Source organism: Patagioenas fasciata, chromosome 6 (assembly GCF_037038585.1).
Source record: "Patagioenas fasciata isolate bPatFas1 chromosome 6, bPatFas1.hap1, whole genome shotgun sequence".
Classification (NCBI taxonomy): domain Eukaryota; kingdom Metazoa; phylum Chordata; class Aves; order Columbiformes; family Columbidae; genus Patagioenas; species Patagioenas fasciata.
The window spans coordinates 31,980,216-31,992,852 of record NC_092525.1 but is presented as its reverse complement, the minus strand read 5'-3'; the positions used below and the strand labels follow the sequence as shown (position 1 = coordinate 31,992,852).

The 12,637-nt window shown below is 37.7% G+C and overlaps 1 protein-coding gene across 6 annotated transcripts in view; it reads left to right on the top strand.

Annotated features, from left to right (window-relative positions):
- RPAP2 (RNA polymerase II associated protein 2) overlaps window positions 1–12,637 on the top strand; it is a 61,771-nt gene that overhangs the window by 493 nt on the left and 48,641 nt on the right. For all 6 annotated transcript variants that reach the window (XR_011739792.1, XR_011739793.1, XR_011739794.1 and 3 more), the window contains exons 2-10: window positions 414–459; window positions 1,407–1,521; window positions 2,449–2,547; window positions 3,586–3,651; window positions 4,863–4,951; window positions 6,717–6,752; window positions 7,595–8,531; window positions 8,846–8,940; window positions 9,703–9,783. Coding sequence is in view for 2 of the 6 variants with exons in the window: in XM_065842213.2 (XP_065698285.2) it covers window positions 414–459; window positions 1,407–1,521; window positions 2,449–2,547; window positions 3,586–3,651; window positions 4,863–4,951; window positions 6,717–6,752; window positions 7,595–8,531; window positions 8,846–8,940; window positions 9,703–9,783 (1,564 nt within the window). In the remaining 4 variants the exon portion in view is untranslated. The remainder of the gene's footprint in view (window positions 1–413; window positions 460–1,406; window positions 1,522–2,448; window positions 2,548–3,585; window positions 3,652–4,862; window positions 4,952–6,716; window positions 6,753–7,594; window positions 8,532–8,845; window positions 8,941–9,702; window positions 9,784–12,637) is intronic.

The following is a 12,637-nucleotide window of genomic DNA, read 5'->3' as shown; positions in this document are numbered from 1 at the left end:
TGAGGGAGCGGCTGCCCCAGCCCTCCGGTGGGTGGGCGGTCCGGCCGTGCCCAGAGCCCCGCCAGCGGTGGGCAGGGACGGCTTGGGCTGTAGAGCCTGTCGAGAACCAGGGGGAGTGTGGGTGGCACAAAATCATTGTCAGAATTGTTTTTCCTTTAGCCTTCTGACTATCCAAAATATGAATGGGAGTATGAACAGAACTGGGCTTCTCTGTCTTCACACTTATAAAAAGCATGTCTAGCTAGTTGCTGAATGGTTACCAGCTTACTAAGTCACTTTCAGCCACAAAAAGCAAATTTCCAAGCAATTCTCTTGATTATGCTTGCAGTTTAGAAGTTTTAATATTTTTCACGTTCCAATATTTTCTGCTGTTAAAGGAAATACACTTCTATATTTGTATGTTTGATTTCTAGGAAATAAGCATTCAGCTGCTCTGAAGAACGAAGATGCTGCTCAAAGGTATAATTTCTAGCTAACAATACGTGACGTTCATGTTGTTTTGCCTCACTTTGAAATTGCATTTTCTGCCTTGCATGTTTTTTCACTTTTCTAGAGTACCATGACTAACTTCAGGAGATCACCAGCATCATCATCATGCAGGCTTGTTTGAAGTAACACTATATAACTGCTATCAGCATGCACATACGTGTGTTGTATAATATGCTAGAAGTTTATGACCTCCACCATTGTGTTTCCTTACTCTATAGTGCTTGCTTTTTGCCATCTTAATTTCTTTGCATACCTGCCGTTTTTCTTTATTCACTTTAAAAACCACACTTGATAGGGAAAAAAAACACTTTCTGCTATGGACAATTACCTGAATATTTCTTTGGTTCTGTAGTAGACCTAAGCTTCCAGGGCAATACTGTAGACCTCTGTGGGTTAAGACAGCAGACTAACTGTACATTGACAACCTCCATGGGAAATGCTGTCAGATGGAGATCAGAGACACCTAGGTAGTTGCTTTCTGGGTATTTGCTGACAATGGCTACTTTGTACCCTCACATTCAGTCTTGTCCCAGACCATTTTTCTTCTCGCTCTTGATGTCTCATCCGGCTCCGATTCTCCTGGCAACACTCCATAAATTGTCCCAGGCTCTTTGTCCAGCCAGTTCTGGGTTCTCCTCTCTTGCAAAAAGAATTGGGTGACCTTGTGTAGAAGTATCACAATGGAATAACAGTCAGTACTTTTCCTGACTGGAGTGGAAATAAAGTAAACCAGGGTTGGAAACTCCTTTGTGGTTATTACAGAATTGCTGGTCCAGTTACTTGTTGCTTTGTTTGGCCAACGTGGTGTGATGTAGAAAAATGTAAGCCACTGTATTTCAGGAAAAAGGCCAAGATACGACTGGAGAATTGTTTATGGAATCTGCCCTCTGTGCCATTCAGTGTCTGTTCTGTTGCAGGAAAGCAGCTCTGGAGGCTGCTATGAGAAAGAAGATTGAATGTGAGAAAAAAGCATTGTATATTGTTGAACAGCTCCTGGAAGAGAACATAACTGAAGAGTTCCTTCTGGATTCTGTAGGTGTTGCATGTTTTTATGCTCTTGTACATCTTAGTGTTCAACTTTTTTTAAGTTCTTGGAACAATTTGCTGCAGTTTAAAGTAGACAAATCATTTATGCTCTCTCTCTTCAGCTCTGGTGATGATTGCCTTATTTTCAAGGGTTCTGCAATGAAAACATAGCCTAGTTTTCATAGAATCATAGAAACGTTTTGGTTGGAAGTGACCCTCAAGATCGTTAAGTCCAATCCTTAACGTAACACTGGCACTAAAGTGTGTGTCTCTGAGAACCTCATCTACACATCTTTTAAACCCCTCCAGGGATAGTGACTCCACCACCTCCCTCGGCAGTTTGTTCCAGGCTTTAGAACCCTTTGCATGAAGAAATATTTCCTAATATCCAATTTAAACCTCCCCTGGTGCAACTTGAGGCTATTTCCTCTCATCCTATCACTTGCTACTCAGGAGAAGAGCCTTCACTTTATTCCCAGAGCCTTTGTTTATGCCTCTGTGGTTCTGGACTGATAGCTGAAGTATAAAAATGAGGTCTGCATCACATCATCTGTGAATTTAGACAAAGTCTCTATAGTGCTCCACAGTTTATCTGGCAGCACAGTTTTGCTAGAAAGGTATAATGATTACTCCTGTAAAGGTTGTAAATAGACCAATAAATAGGTGTGCAAAACACGTCAATAGAGGAATATTATGAAAATAGGTGCAATTAGAGGCGAAACTCTAGGCTTTTCTATATGTAGAAAGAAGTGCCTGTGTCTTTCTTCTTTCCCTATTTACCATTTTTACTCTATAGGTTCTATATGTTGTTTATTAAACTCTGTAAAGAACTGTTACAAAATTAGATGTATTATTTGTTTATGAGATGTTTTGAGTATAAAAAATGACAGATTTTCCAGTATCTGTTGTTGAACTATTTTCTTGTCATTTTAGGGAAAATGTATTACTCCATCTCACTATAAAGACATAGTTGATGAACGGTCTATCATCAAACTGTGTGGTTATCCTCTATGTCAAAATAAACTGGAAAATGTAAGTTGCTTTTTATTAAAGCTGTTATCACAAGAATCTTCTCATGGTTTTTATTATCTTCCATTTTCTCTTTAATTTTAAGCTTACAATATTAAACATGGATTAATATACTGTCAAGTAATAGACTAGGCATCGTATCATTCCATTTCAGTATAGTCCTCCTGAGGTAAAAGGTAAAATTTGAACAGTTGACAGCTGCTACTTTACGACAGAATCAGTTAGCATCTGTTTTAACAGTAACAAAGATGAATGGGGTATGGCTTCATGGCCTGCCTTTGTGTATGCAGAATCTCGCTAATCTTGTTCCTTCAATGGAACCACATATCTCTATGAGAAGGATTGAAATGAAAAAATAAGACAATACAGGGATAGTACTATGTGAATGCATATACATCTGCTCTAAAAATGTATGTTATCTGTGTCAAAATCATAGTCACACGTATTTAAGTATGGTATGACAGAACCTGAGCAGAACTCAGTTCAGTTAGATAACCTGTGATGTAATACCAGTTGTGATAACCCTGATTATGTGAAACAAATCTGATCAAGTACAAAAAATTTTAATGGTTTTGACGTCATATATCCCCACAGAAATTCACTTGGAAACTGTGTTAGATTTTATGTAAGATCCTGTCTGGGTTTGTGTGGGTAGCTGTGAGGGTCTCTGACAGAACAGTCTCCCATGCACAGAAACAGACAGGAATTGAAGAAGGGCCTGTTGATGACTGCCCAGCACTTTACGCATCAGTAAAGTTTCTACCGCGGTAGCTCCCTTGTTCTGTGTTTAGCGCTGGCTTTCTTGTAGATCTGAAGTTGACTTCTGCTGATAGCAAGATGTAAATGGTTAAAGATAAATTGTCATTCTTAACATCTGAGAAAGTACGATATCAAAATAATTGAGAGAAAAGGTGGTTGCAGTATGCAATTCAGTTAGAACAGAACATATTACACATATTAAAATATGTGAATTAAGAATGAAGGTTTCTGCAAAGTCATGATGGAAGTAACAGTCTTGCTGATGAAAGCATCTTGTTTTAGGTGCCAAAACAGAAGTACAGAATTTCAACAAAAACGAACAGAGTTTATGATATCACCGAAAGAAAGGTATGGTAACAAGACTATTTCTGAAATGTATTTAATACTGCTTCAACCTCAGAAATGCATTTTGCAACAATATTCATATAGTGTCTTGATTCAGAGCCAAGACGTTTGGTTTTCAGGAAAATAATTTTCATGAACTGTTAAAATATGAAGTCTTTTGTGCATTTCAGTTTCTAGCTGCTTTCTTTGGAAGGACAAAACCTCACTTACTTTCTTTTCTAAATTTAAATGTAACGAGGAAATGTTTACTTGGACAGCAGTTTGAACATGGTACAGCTGATCTCTTAAAGACATTCATGAGGTAGTGTTCTCTGTTTTGCTCCAGGATAGTCAGTGAGCTTTAGTAGAGTCAAAGTGCACACCTTCTCATTCACCGAAGCTTGCAGTAGTGTAATACAAGTTGCATCTCATGCGTTCCTTAGTGTGACTACCTTTAGGGTTCTTTTTTGAGGAGTTTTCAACATAGAATCTATCTCTTCACAAAGTCTGTTTCTTTCTTTAAACGTATTCATGAGTAAAAGGCATCTTTGCCTGCTCACTGGATACACAATCACCTACAGGTGCTTGGATGCTAAACTGCAGGGTGTTTCTAGTTCCAGAAAAAATGTCTTGAGTGTCACTAGTATACGTTCCTTTCCTCTGGTTACTACTCTGGGATATACAACATTCTGGGAGTTTTTTCTCAAGCTACTAAGCAAGAGTGCGAGAAGAAGTGGGATGTTTTACATTGTTCCCTGATGCAAGTGTGCAAGTTAATTTTTCAAAGAAACTGCAATTTTTTTTTGTGTTGTTCTGAGTATTGCAAAATATCCAAGATATGTTGCCAACCAGAATTTTCAGCATTGAACACCTGAATTTTTTTGCATGTCTTTATGACCATCTTGTGGAGTTTGGGTTTGCTCTTTGAAAACTTCTGTTGGTTTTTTTTGGTTGTTGTTATGGAGAACCCAAGACTGGTTTGTTTCTCACTATGTAATAAAAGTGCAAAAAGCAGAAAAGTGGGGAAAAAGAAGCAACTTCAAATAGCTTGTGGGGAAAGGGATAGACCTATTTGATGGGTTTCTTTCTCAGATGCGTTAAAAAGCTGGTCACGGGATTAAAAATAAGTATGAATTGGTACTTAAATCTTACAGGCATAAAAAAAGAGGACTTTTGTACCTTTTTAGGAGCATTAAATTATTTTTAGTCATATTTTCCTGCTTTCTCATTTCCAGTGCTTTTGCAGCAACTTTTGCTATAGAGCATCTAAATATTTTGAAGCTCAAATTTCCAGAAGTCCAGTATGGATGCGAGAAGAAGATAAGTAAGTATCATCTTATACATTCATTGCTCCTTTTGAGAATATTATTTTCTCTATCCAAAATGCAATGCTAATTAAGTAGCCGCAGCACATCAAAATGATTAGGCTGAGGCAAAATTAACATGTTAACATGTTAGCTTAGCATGGTGCTTGATTTAAAAGTATTGTTGCCATATTGATCACAATACTACTCATGATTACTCAGCAGACATGACCCTGTTCAGAGGGCAAACTAAGGCAACTCCTGCTAGCTTGAAAATGTACTTACTAGCATTGGATTTTTACAAAACAGATAATGTACAGGATGAATTAATCTTATTCTGTTACAAGAGATTTTCTAATTTTAGCAGAGCACTTGGCAGTGGTCTTAAGGTTAGACTGTGAATACTTGCACCTGAAAGCAGACTATAACATGAAGAGGTTCTTTATCCTGTCTAAATTCCAGATTGCCCATTTCCCGCTCTTGCTGCAATACACATTTTGGAACAGTGTGATGCAGTCCATGTTCCTAGCTTAGGAAACACAGGCTTGTAAATAATGACATGAACCAATGGGTGTCACTGTTTTACAATAAATACTTGCCTAGAGAATGTTCAGTTGAATGACTACAACCTCAACTTGAAACTCTAAAGAGGACTTATATGGAGTTAATACTTAAATAGTTGTGTGTTAATCACCGTTAGTTTCCAAACTCAAATAATTCATATGAATGGTGCAGCTTTCACTTTTTTAAACCTGTGATAGTTTTTGTAAAATGTCAGAGAGGTGTTAGTGCACTGGCTTGTATTTAGTCCGTGCTTAAAAGGTCTTCTTCCGTGCGCAGGACAGGTGGGTGAAGATTTCAACATTTAGTGTTGGATAAAATGAACAGCATTGGGATGCTGCCTCATAACTGAGTTAAAGCAGTTTAACTGCAAGTGGAGCTTTGGAAAGGAACATGTCAGAGTTTGTTGAGTTACAGTTCTTAGAGTTTCTGGAAACCTTTCAACTGCATTTGCTTAAAGACGTATAACTTGGTAGCCTAATTTTTAACAAGTAATATTTTAATTAAGTGAAGATATCCCAAATATTCTTCTTTTTTGCATTAATTTGGAAGATCTTCCTATAAGTGGCCCAGGATTGTTTTTACTGTAGGAACTTTGGATGTGTGAGGATCTTGGTACATTTACTTTGTTGAAGAGTAGACCAAAGGGTGAACTGAAAGCAGTCTACAACTACTTGGAAAAAAGTTACAAAGATTACAGAACCAAACTAATCTTGGTCGATGGCAGAAAACAAATTGTGATGGCTACAAATTATCACATGAATGGTTCAGGTTGGACACTGAGGAAAAATAAAGCATTAAGGTTATGGTGGAATGAAACAGGATGGTCAGCAGTGTTTCAAAATCTCCGTCTTTGGAGGTTCTCAAGATTTAAACTTCATGAATTGGTGGCTGACCTAACCTAGTGATGGTGACAATTGCATTACAAGCAGAAGGTCAGACTGGAAACTTCCAGAGGTCCTTTCTGACTCACATTTGTGTGACTTGCTGATTCTGTTCATTGTTGTTCAATGTAACAGCATCATGCTGCAGGCACATGAGTCATGCTCTGTGAACATGTACGTATAAACCTGCTCTCGCTCACCCTCCTTTCAACAGAGGGTGTGGGACTAGAAGACCCTCAGATGTCCTTTGCAACCTCAAATATGCATTTTATGTATTCATGTGTATTTCAAGAACATTGATTTAGCAGTAAAAACTTCGTTCTGTATCTTCTTTTTCCAGACCACCAGAAATACAGCTGCTGAAGGAGGGACAGAGGTATACTGAACAATATTCTTTTGTTGTTATATGCACTCATCGTATCAGGTTAAAGGGGAATCTTCAATTTCCGGAGTTATAGAAAAGACCTAATTAGAACCTACACAAAGGATTATTTGTCTTGTTTAGTTTTTTCCTCCATGATTCTAAAACAGTATATTTGATCTGCATGATTTAGTGTACAGCTGCTCTTGGTCTGTCTCTTAATTGAGCCTGTTGAAATCTGAAACAAATACACTGTTTGCACTTGGTGTATTTTATGCCATCTATTCTTTATAAAGAAAATGGTAACAATTATATGTGATGAAAGCTCCTGTACTTAATCTAACACATCTATATCAGCTAAAATAAAATCATGCTACTCTGTCATCATTCTGTACCTTGCTGTGTATTGTGACTTTTTGTTTGTTTTCTCTTGCAACATATGGCCATTAGGTGGCAAACTTACATATGCTAAAAACAGCTATGCTGTTCCCCCTGATTTTAGGGTACTATATTCCTATATATGTTAAGATGCGTACCTTCATTTTAAAATGACACTATTCACCATGCTGAGTCTGACATTATTCTGTTGTTTTTAATAAGATCTTGCCTACTATTCTTTTCTAACTGCCCATAAGCAACTGAGAACTCACTTCTCTACATAGTGTCTATACTTGTCATCTTGATTGCAGAACATTACAACTCTTGGAGTTCAAGAATTCTTTTAGAAGATTCTTAAAGCAAAAAAGTACAATTCTAGTATAAGGGAAAATGCTTTATCTTTCTTATATGAGAATGAAAAGCTATTGCAGTTAACACCCATTTCTTATTTCATGAATGGCTTGTGTTTTCTGTTACAGTGGACAGTCTGGAGAAGAGGTGAAACTACGTGACGCAGTAATTAAAGCATCTGACATTGAAAATCCTTGGATATCTTCAAATCCGTGTGACTCTGGTTCTCATGACACATCCAGTGACAGCAGTAGTGATACTGAACAAGAATTTGTTTCTTCTGTCCTACCAGGAAGTCGGTCAAGTTCAGCCAGGTTTGCACCGCAATTGCACAGAAGCAGCATCCTCAAAAAGAAGCACGGCCAAAACGTTTATTCCAACCCTAAAACTGAAGACTCAGATGTGGTAGAAGCCGCTGAACAACTATCTAATTGTAAATTAGATGCTCAGGAGGAAATGCGTGCTTGCTCTGTTCATAATAAAATAACTTCTACGCCTTCAAAAAATACTGGTCTAGGGAAATCAAGTGCTTCAGAAAACTGTGAAAATACCTGTGGTTCACAGGTAGTTTTTCTAGGTGTGAGCAAAAGAGGGGCAGAACACCTGAAAAGAACACTAGCTAACTCTGTAGAGCATAAAAAACCTGAACTGAGGGATCCAATTAACTCCAAAGGCAGTTTATTAGAAGTGCTTAAGCAAACACTTGTGGAATGGAGAACTGAGGAGACTTTAAAATTTCTCTATGGCCCAAACTATACGTCTTTGTGTTCATCTGAGCGTGTATCATCTGCCAACCAGGAGAAGGAAGAACTTGATGAGGATGACTTAGATACAGCTGATGGTCTTAACACTGTTTCTGTAGGGGAGTCTGAAAACAGTTTGAACTATTCTTTACCTTTCACAAGCCCAGGTGGAACAGTTAAGCCTGTGCCTAGCTACGAAAAGTTAAAAGAAGAAACAGAGTTCTTAGAACTCCGAGTAAGAGAGTTCTATAAAGGAAAGTGCGTTTTGGCTGAAGAGGCAGTGACATGTGCACAAGCAGAGGAACATCCAAGCAAAGACAAAGTAAGTGTCCAGAGGAAGAGCATGGGGGCTGTATGAAGTTTGCCTTCAGAGAATTGGAATCAGCTCTTTGTTTCTGTCTCCCCAAGTGGAGAAGTGTCTAACATAGGGAAGGGGAAAAGCGGGTTAGCTGCACACTGTATGTTGGGTCAGATTAAGCAAGCTTCTGTCCGTTATGTAATTGCTGGTTGGTTTTTGTTTTATATTCAGATATAAGATTTTACTTATGTTTAAACATTTAGTGATAAGCTGTGAATTTTTGATGCAACGACTTTAGATACTAGGCTATAGCTGTTGAAGTTTTTTGTCTAATCTAGGATGATCAACAGGAAGATCTCACCTTCCCACTTGTCGATTCAAATGCACAAATGCAGATTAGAAAGAGAATCGTCCTTGAAAAACTGAGAAAAGCGTAAGTATACTTTGGTAAATGTCTAGCTGAAGTTGGTGCTCATTCATCATCGTTAAGTAACAAACACTGTGCAAGGACATTCTCGCTTTTTCTAGGTGGTCTTAATCTTAACTTAAACACATTGTTTCCCTAAAAAGCTTACTTATGTCTGTGATAGCCATCTGTGGTACAGTTGCAGATGTCAGTTTGCACAGCCTGCTGAGGTAATGTCAGAGGTGTTCTCTGGAAATAACCTGTCCCTGCTTACAAGCATTGGAGCTTGGAATTGACAGCATTCCACTCTTCAGTAGCTGACAGAAGTCAACACAATTGTGCCAGCACAATGAAAACTTGTGTGGTTTTTTAATCTAAATGTTGGTATAACACATGGAGCTTAAAATGAGAATATGTACTTCAGAAAAAGAAATTCCACAGCAAGCCCTTTATTTATAATTTTCCTTCAGTTATCTGGAGATAATCTAAACTACTTAGGTTCTTGTAAGTTGTTTAAAAGCAGATTCTGATGGACATAGAATATGAAATATTAAAATAGTTGTATGTACCAAGTGCTCAAGTCTAAACTGAAAAACTTGATTGGGAGGAATGCAAATATTTGTCCTGTACATTAAGCATACTGTTACTGATAAACAAGCCTGATCTGCTGCACAAAAGTAAATCTCTTTCTCTCTTTATTAACTCTCATGAGCTTTGGTGAAAGTCCTAGTTGAGAAGAAATGTGAAGGAAAGGAAAACGTTTATTGACCAGGGTCTTTTGCCTTCCAGATTACCTGCAGTTTTGGGCCCTCTTCAGATTACTCCAGGTGATGTTTACACAGAGCTAAAAAATCTTGTCAAAACTTTCCGGTGAGTATGTGTCTTTATTTAGAGATTCTTCTTGATTGATTAATTAAACATGCTGTTGAACGATTCGTGATTTGGGCACAGAGAGGGCCCTGTTGCAGGCTGGCCCTTTTCTAGCTGTGTGTTCATGTAGGTAACGCCACACTCCCTGTGGACTAACAAGTCAGCCCTTCCCCTGCTCCTGACAGTGGCTGGGTCACCAGGAGTATTTGTAGATTTTGAAAAACTAGGCCAGCGGTCTCTGGAGGATGATGGTGAGTCTTTTAAAGGTTCTGCTACCTCGTCACCTCCTATTAAGTGTGAGTTTCTGAGATCTGTCACCTTCTTTTGCTCTGGCTCCCTGCAGCCGGCCTAAATGGTTTTAATGTGATTAATAATTGTTACCACTGGCTTCTTAGAGAAGGAGGTCCAGTTTGACCTGTCTTGTTCCTGATTTCAAGGAGACGTAGATCTAGTGGGCACTTCATCATCACAGATGAAACTTCCGCTTCAGTCAGAAGCACTAAAGACAGTATTTGGAAACCCTGGGATAAAGAAGGAGGGAAAACAGAATGATGGTAACTTCTCTGAATATCTTAAGGTTTTCTTTGGGACACAACTTTTGTAATTTGAACCTAGATTATATGAAATGTTGGCTTTGGTGAGTAGGAACCCGGCTCTACCCAATTCCTTGCAATTTATCAGACATTTTTAAGTATGCCACAAAACCACAGATCTCTACATGCAGGATTTCTTACTATGGAAAATACTCTTTTTCTTTCTGATGACTCTGTGCGTGATCTCTTTCATTAAAAAGACTTGTTAGTGTTTGAACTTGATTCTGTAATTTCAGTCTTTTAAGTTGTGATTGACCTTTTATTTTGACAACACTGAAACTAGGAAAGGTATTTTTTGTTATACTAGAGCAGCATGAATATACTGTGTATATACCTGCTATTTTAATAAGATCTTTGTGTCTTAAACCAGTTTGTTGCTCTGCAGTCTAAATGGTTAATAGTCACTTTAGCTTATGGATTGATAGAACTGGAAAAACCTACATTTGATATTTTCTATCTACTTTTCTGTGATTGATTAGTAAGAAGTCCTGGAGGTTCTCAAAAGTGGAGCTTCTATTTTAAATCATTTTTGCTATTCAAAGACAATGTGAACAGAATATGAAGTTTTAAAAGTGGTTTATAGCAAAGGAGCCTTGAAGCCAAAATGGATGTCCAAAAACGTATATGTATGTATATACACACCTGTTGATTTACAGCATGGAACTAAATTTGGGCTTAAATTCCAATACCTTGCTTTTATGGCAGTAATTTATCGTATTTTAAGTGTCTCCCCTGCTCTATTTAGTATCCCTCGGATAACACCTCGTGAGTTTGTTTTTTAGTCTTTTTTTTAGGAAGTAAGTTGAAGGTAATGGTAGGAAGTTCTTGGGGCTCTCTTACTGTGAAGATTCCAGATAAATTGCTCAGAAAATCAGCATCTTGGGCAGGAGATGGTTGAAGACTTTTGTGAGCACTACACAAGAATTTATAAGTGCCTGTATAAACATACATATCTATCTCAAAATAAATGGAGTTTTATTGTCACTAATAGTAAAATAATACAAAAATACAGGTAGTAGGGAAGCAATAAAAACCTTTGGGTCCTTTCTCCTTGCCTTTCTGATATGGAAGGGTCTGTTGATACACAAAATCTAGCTCATGGATATTAAGATAAAGGCATAGGTTTGGATTTCCATTTCTGTATGGAGGTTTAGATTTATTCAATATGAGTGGTCTCTCTGATTTTTTAGGTTGAATGCTTTGTCAGGTGGACCTGGGATAGGTTTTAAGTGGTAGTTATGTTTGCAGAGTATAAAAATTATTTAAATGTTACTCTCTTTGTTAATGTGCTTAAAATGCTTAATGACTATGGAGGGAGCACTGACAAATGCTAGTGATCTTTCCTGCTTTTTGTACTGGAAATGTTTCAGGCTGGAGAACTTGCCAAAGAGGGTAGGAGATAAAACACATGGCTGTAGTAGAGCTTAGCTGAGGAAGGGTAAAAGAGCATGTGGTGAACTAAGCAACAACGATTTTCAGCTCCATTGGTTTTTAAAGGAACACTTGCAGTTCAGCCTCCTTTGGGCAGCATTTTAGTCAATCACCACTGCTGGGAAATGCACTACAGGGATCTCAAGAGACATTTTAGAATGGTTAGAGCTCTTCCCAAACAAAGTCCCTCAGTGCCTGTAAGCTTTTGTTACGAAAACTGAGATGTCAAATAACTCTCCAGAGTGTGTAAGGGCACTTTGTTAAAAGATCAAGAGAAAATTAGCTATTTATATATAAATTGAGGCTAAATGACTATGGTAGTGAATGTGTGGTTGGGTTTTTTTTAATATAATATTTCATATTGAAAATAGAATTTCATCTGTGTCCTATGGTTGCCAGTATTTTAATGCCTTTTATGGAGCTTTGTCATTGACATTGGACTCTGTCAATGAGTATCATACAGTTGTTTCCTAATGATGTGTTCAAGGCTTTTTATTACAGCTTTGTCTTATCTTGTTTCCAAGACAATACTATTTTAGCTTTTAAATATGTATTGTGAGTGTATGTTACTGAGCATATACACTCACTAGTAGGCTTTACCTGTTACCTGTGTTAAGTGGAACTTTAGGTTCTGGGTTTCAAGTTGATCAGCAACTTGTGAAAATACCTGAATGTTAATGACTTTTCTCAAGTAAATGGGTTTCTCTTGAAGAGAGCCTAAAGTACAGTAGTAGCTCATTTTTGCTGGTTGTCATCAAACTAAATTATACTACAATACATAAATATGTTGGTCTTTTCCAGAGTGTAGAGGAACTCTTTCATGGTTAAAT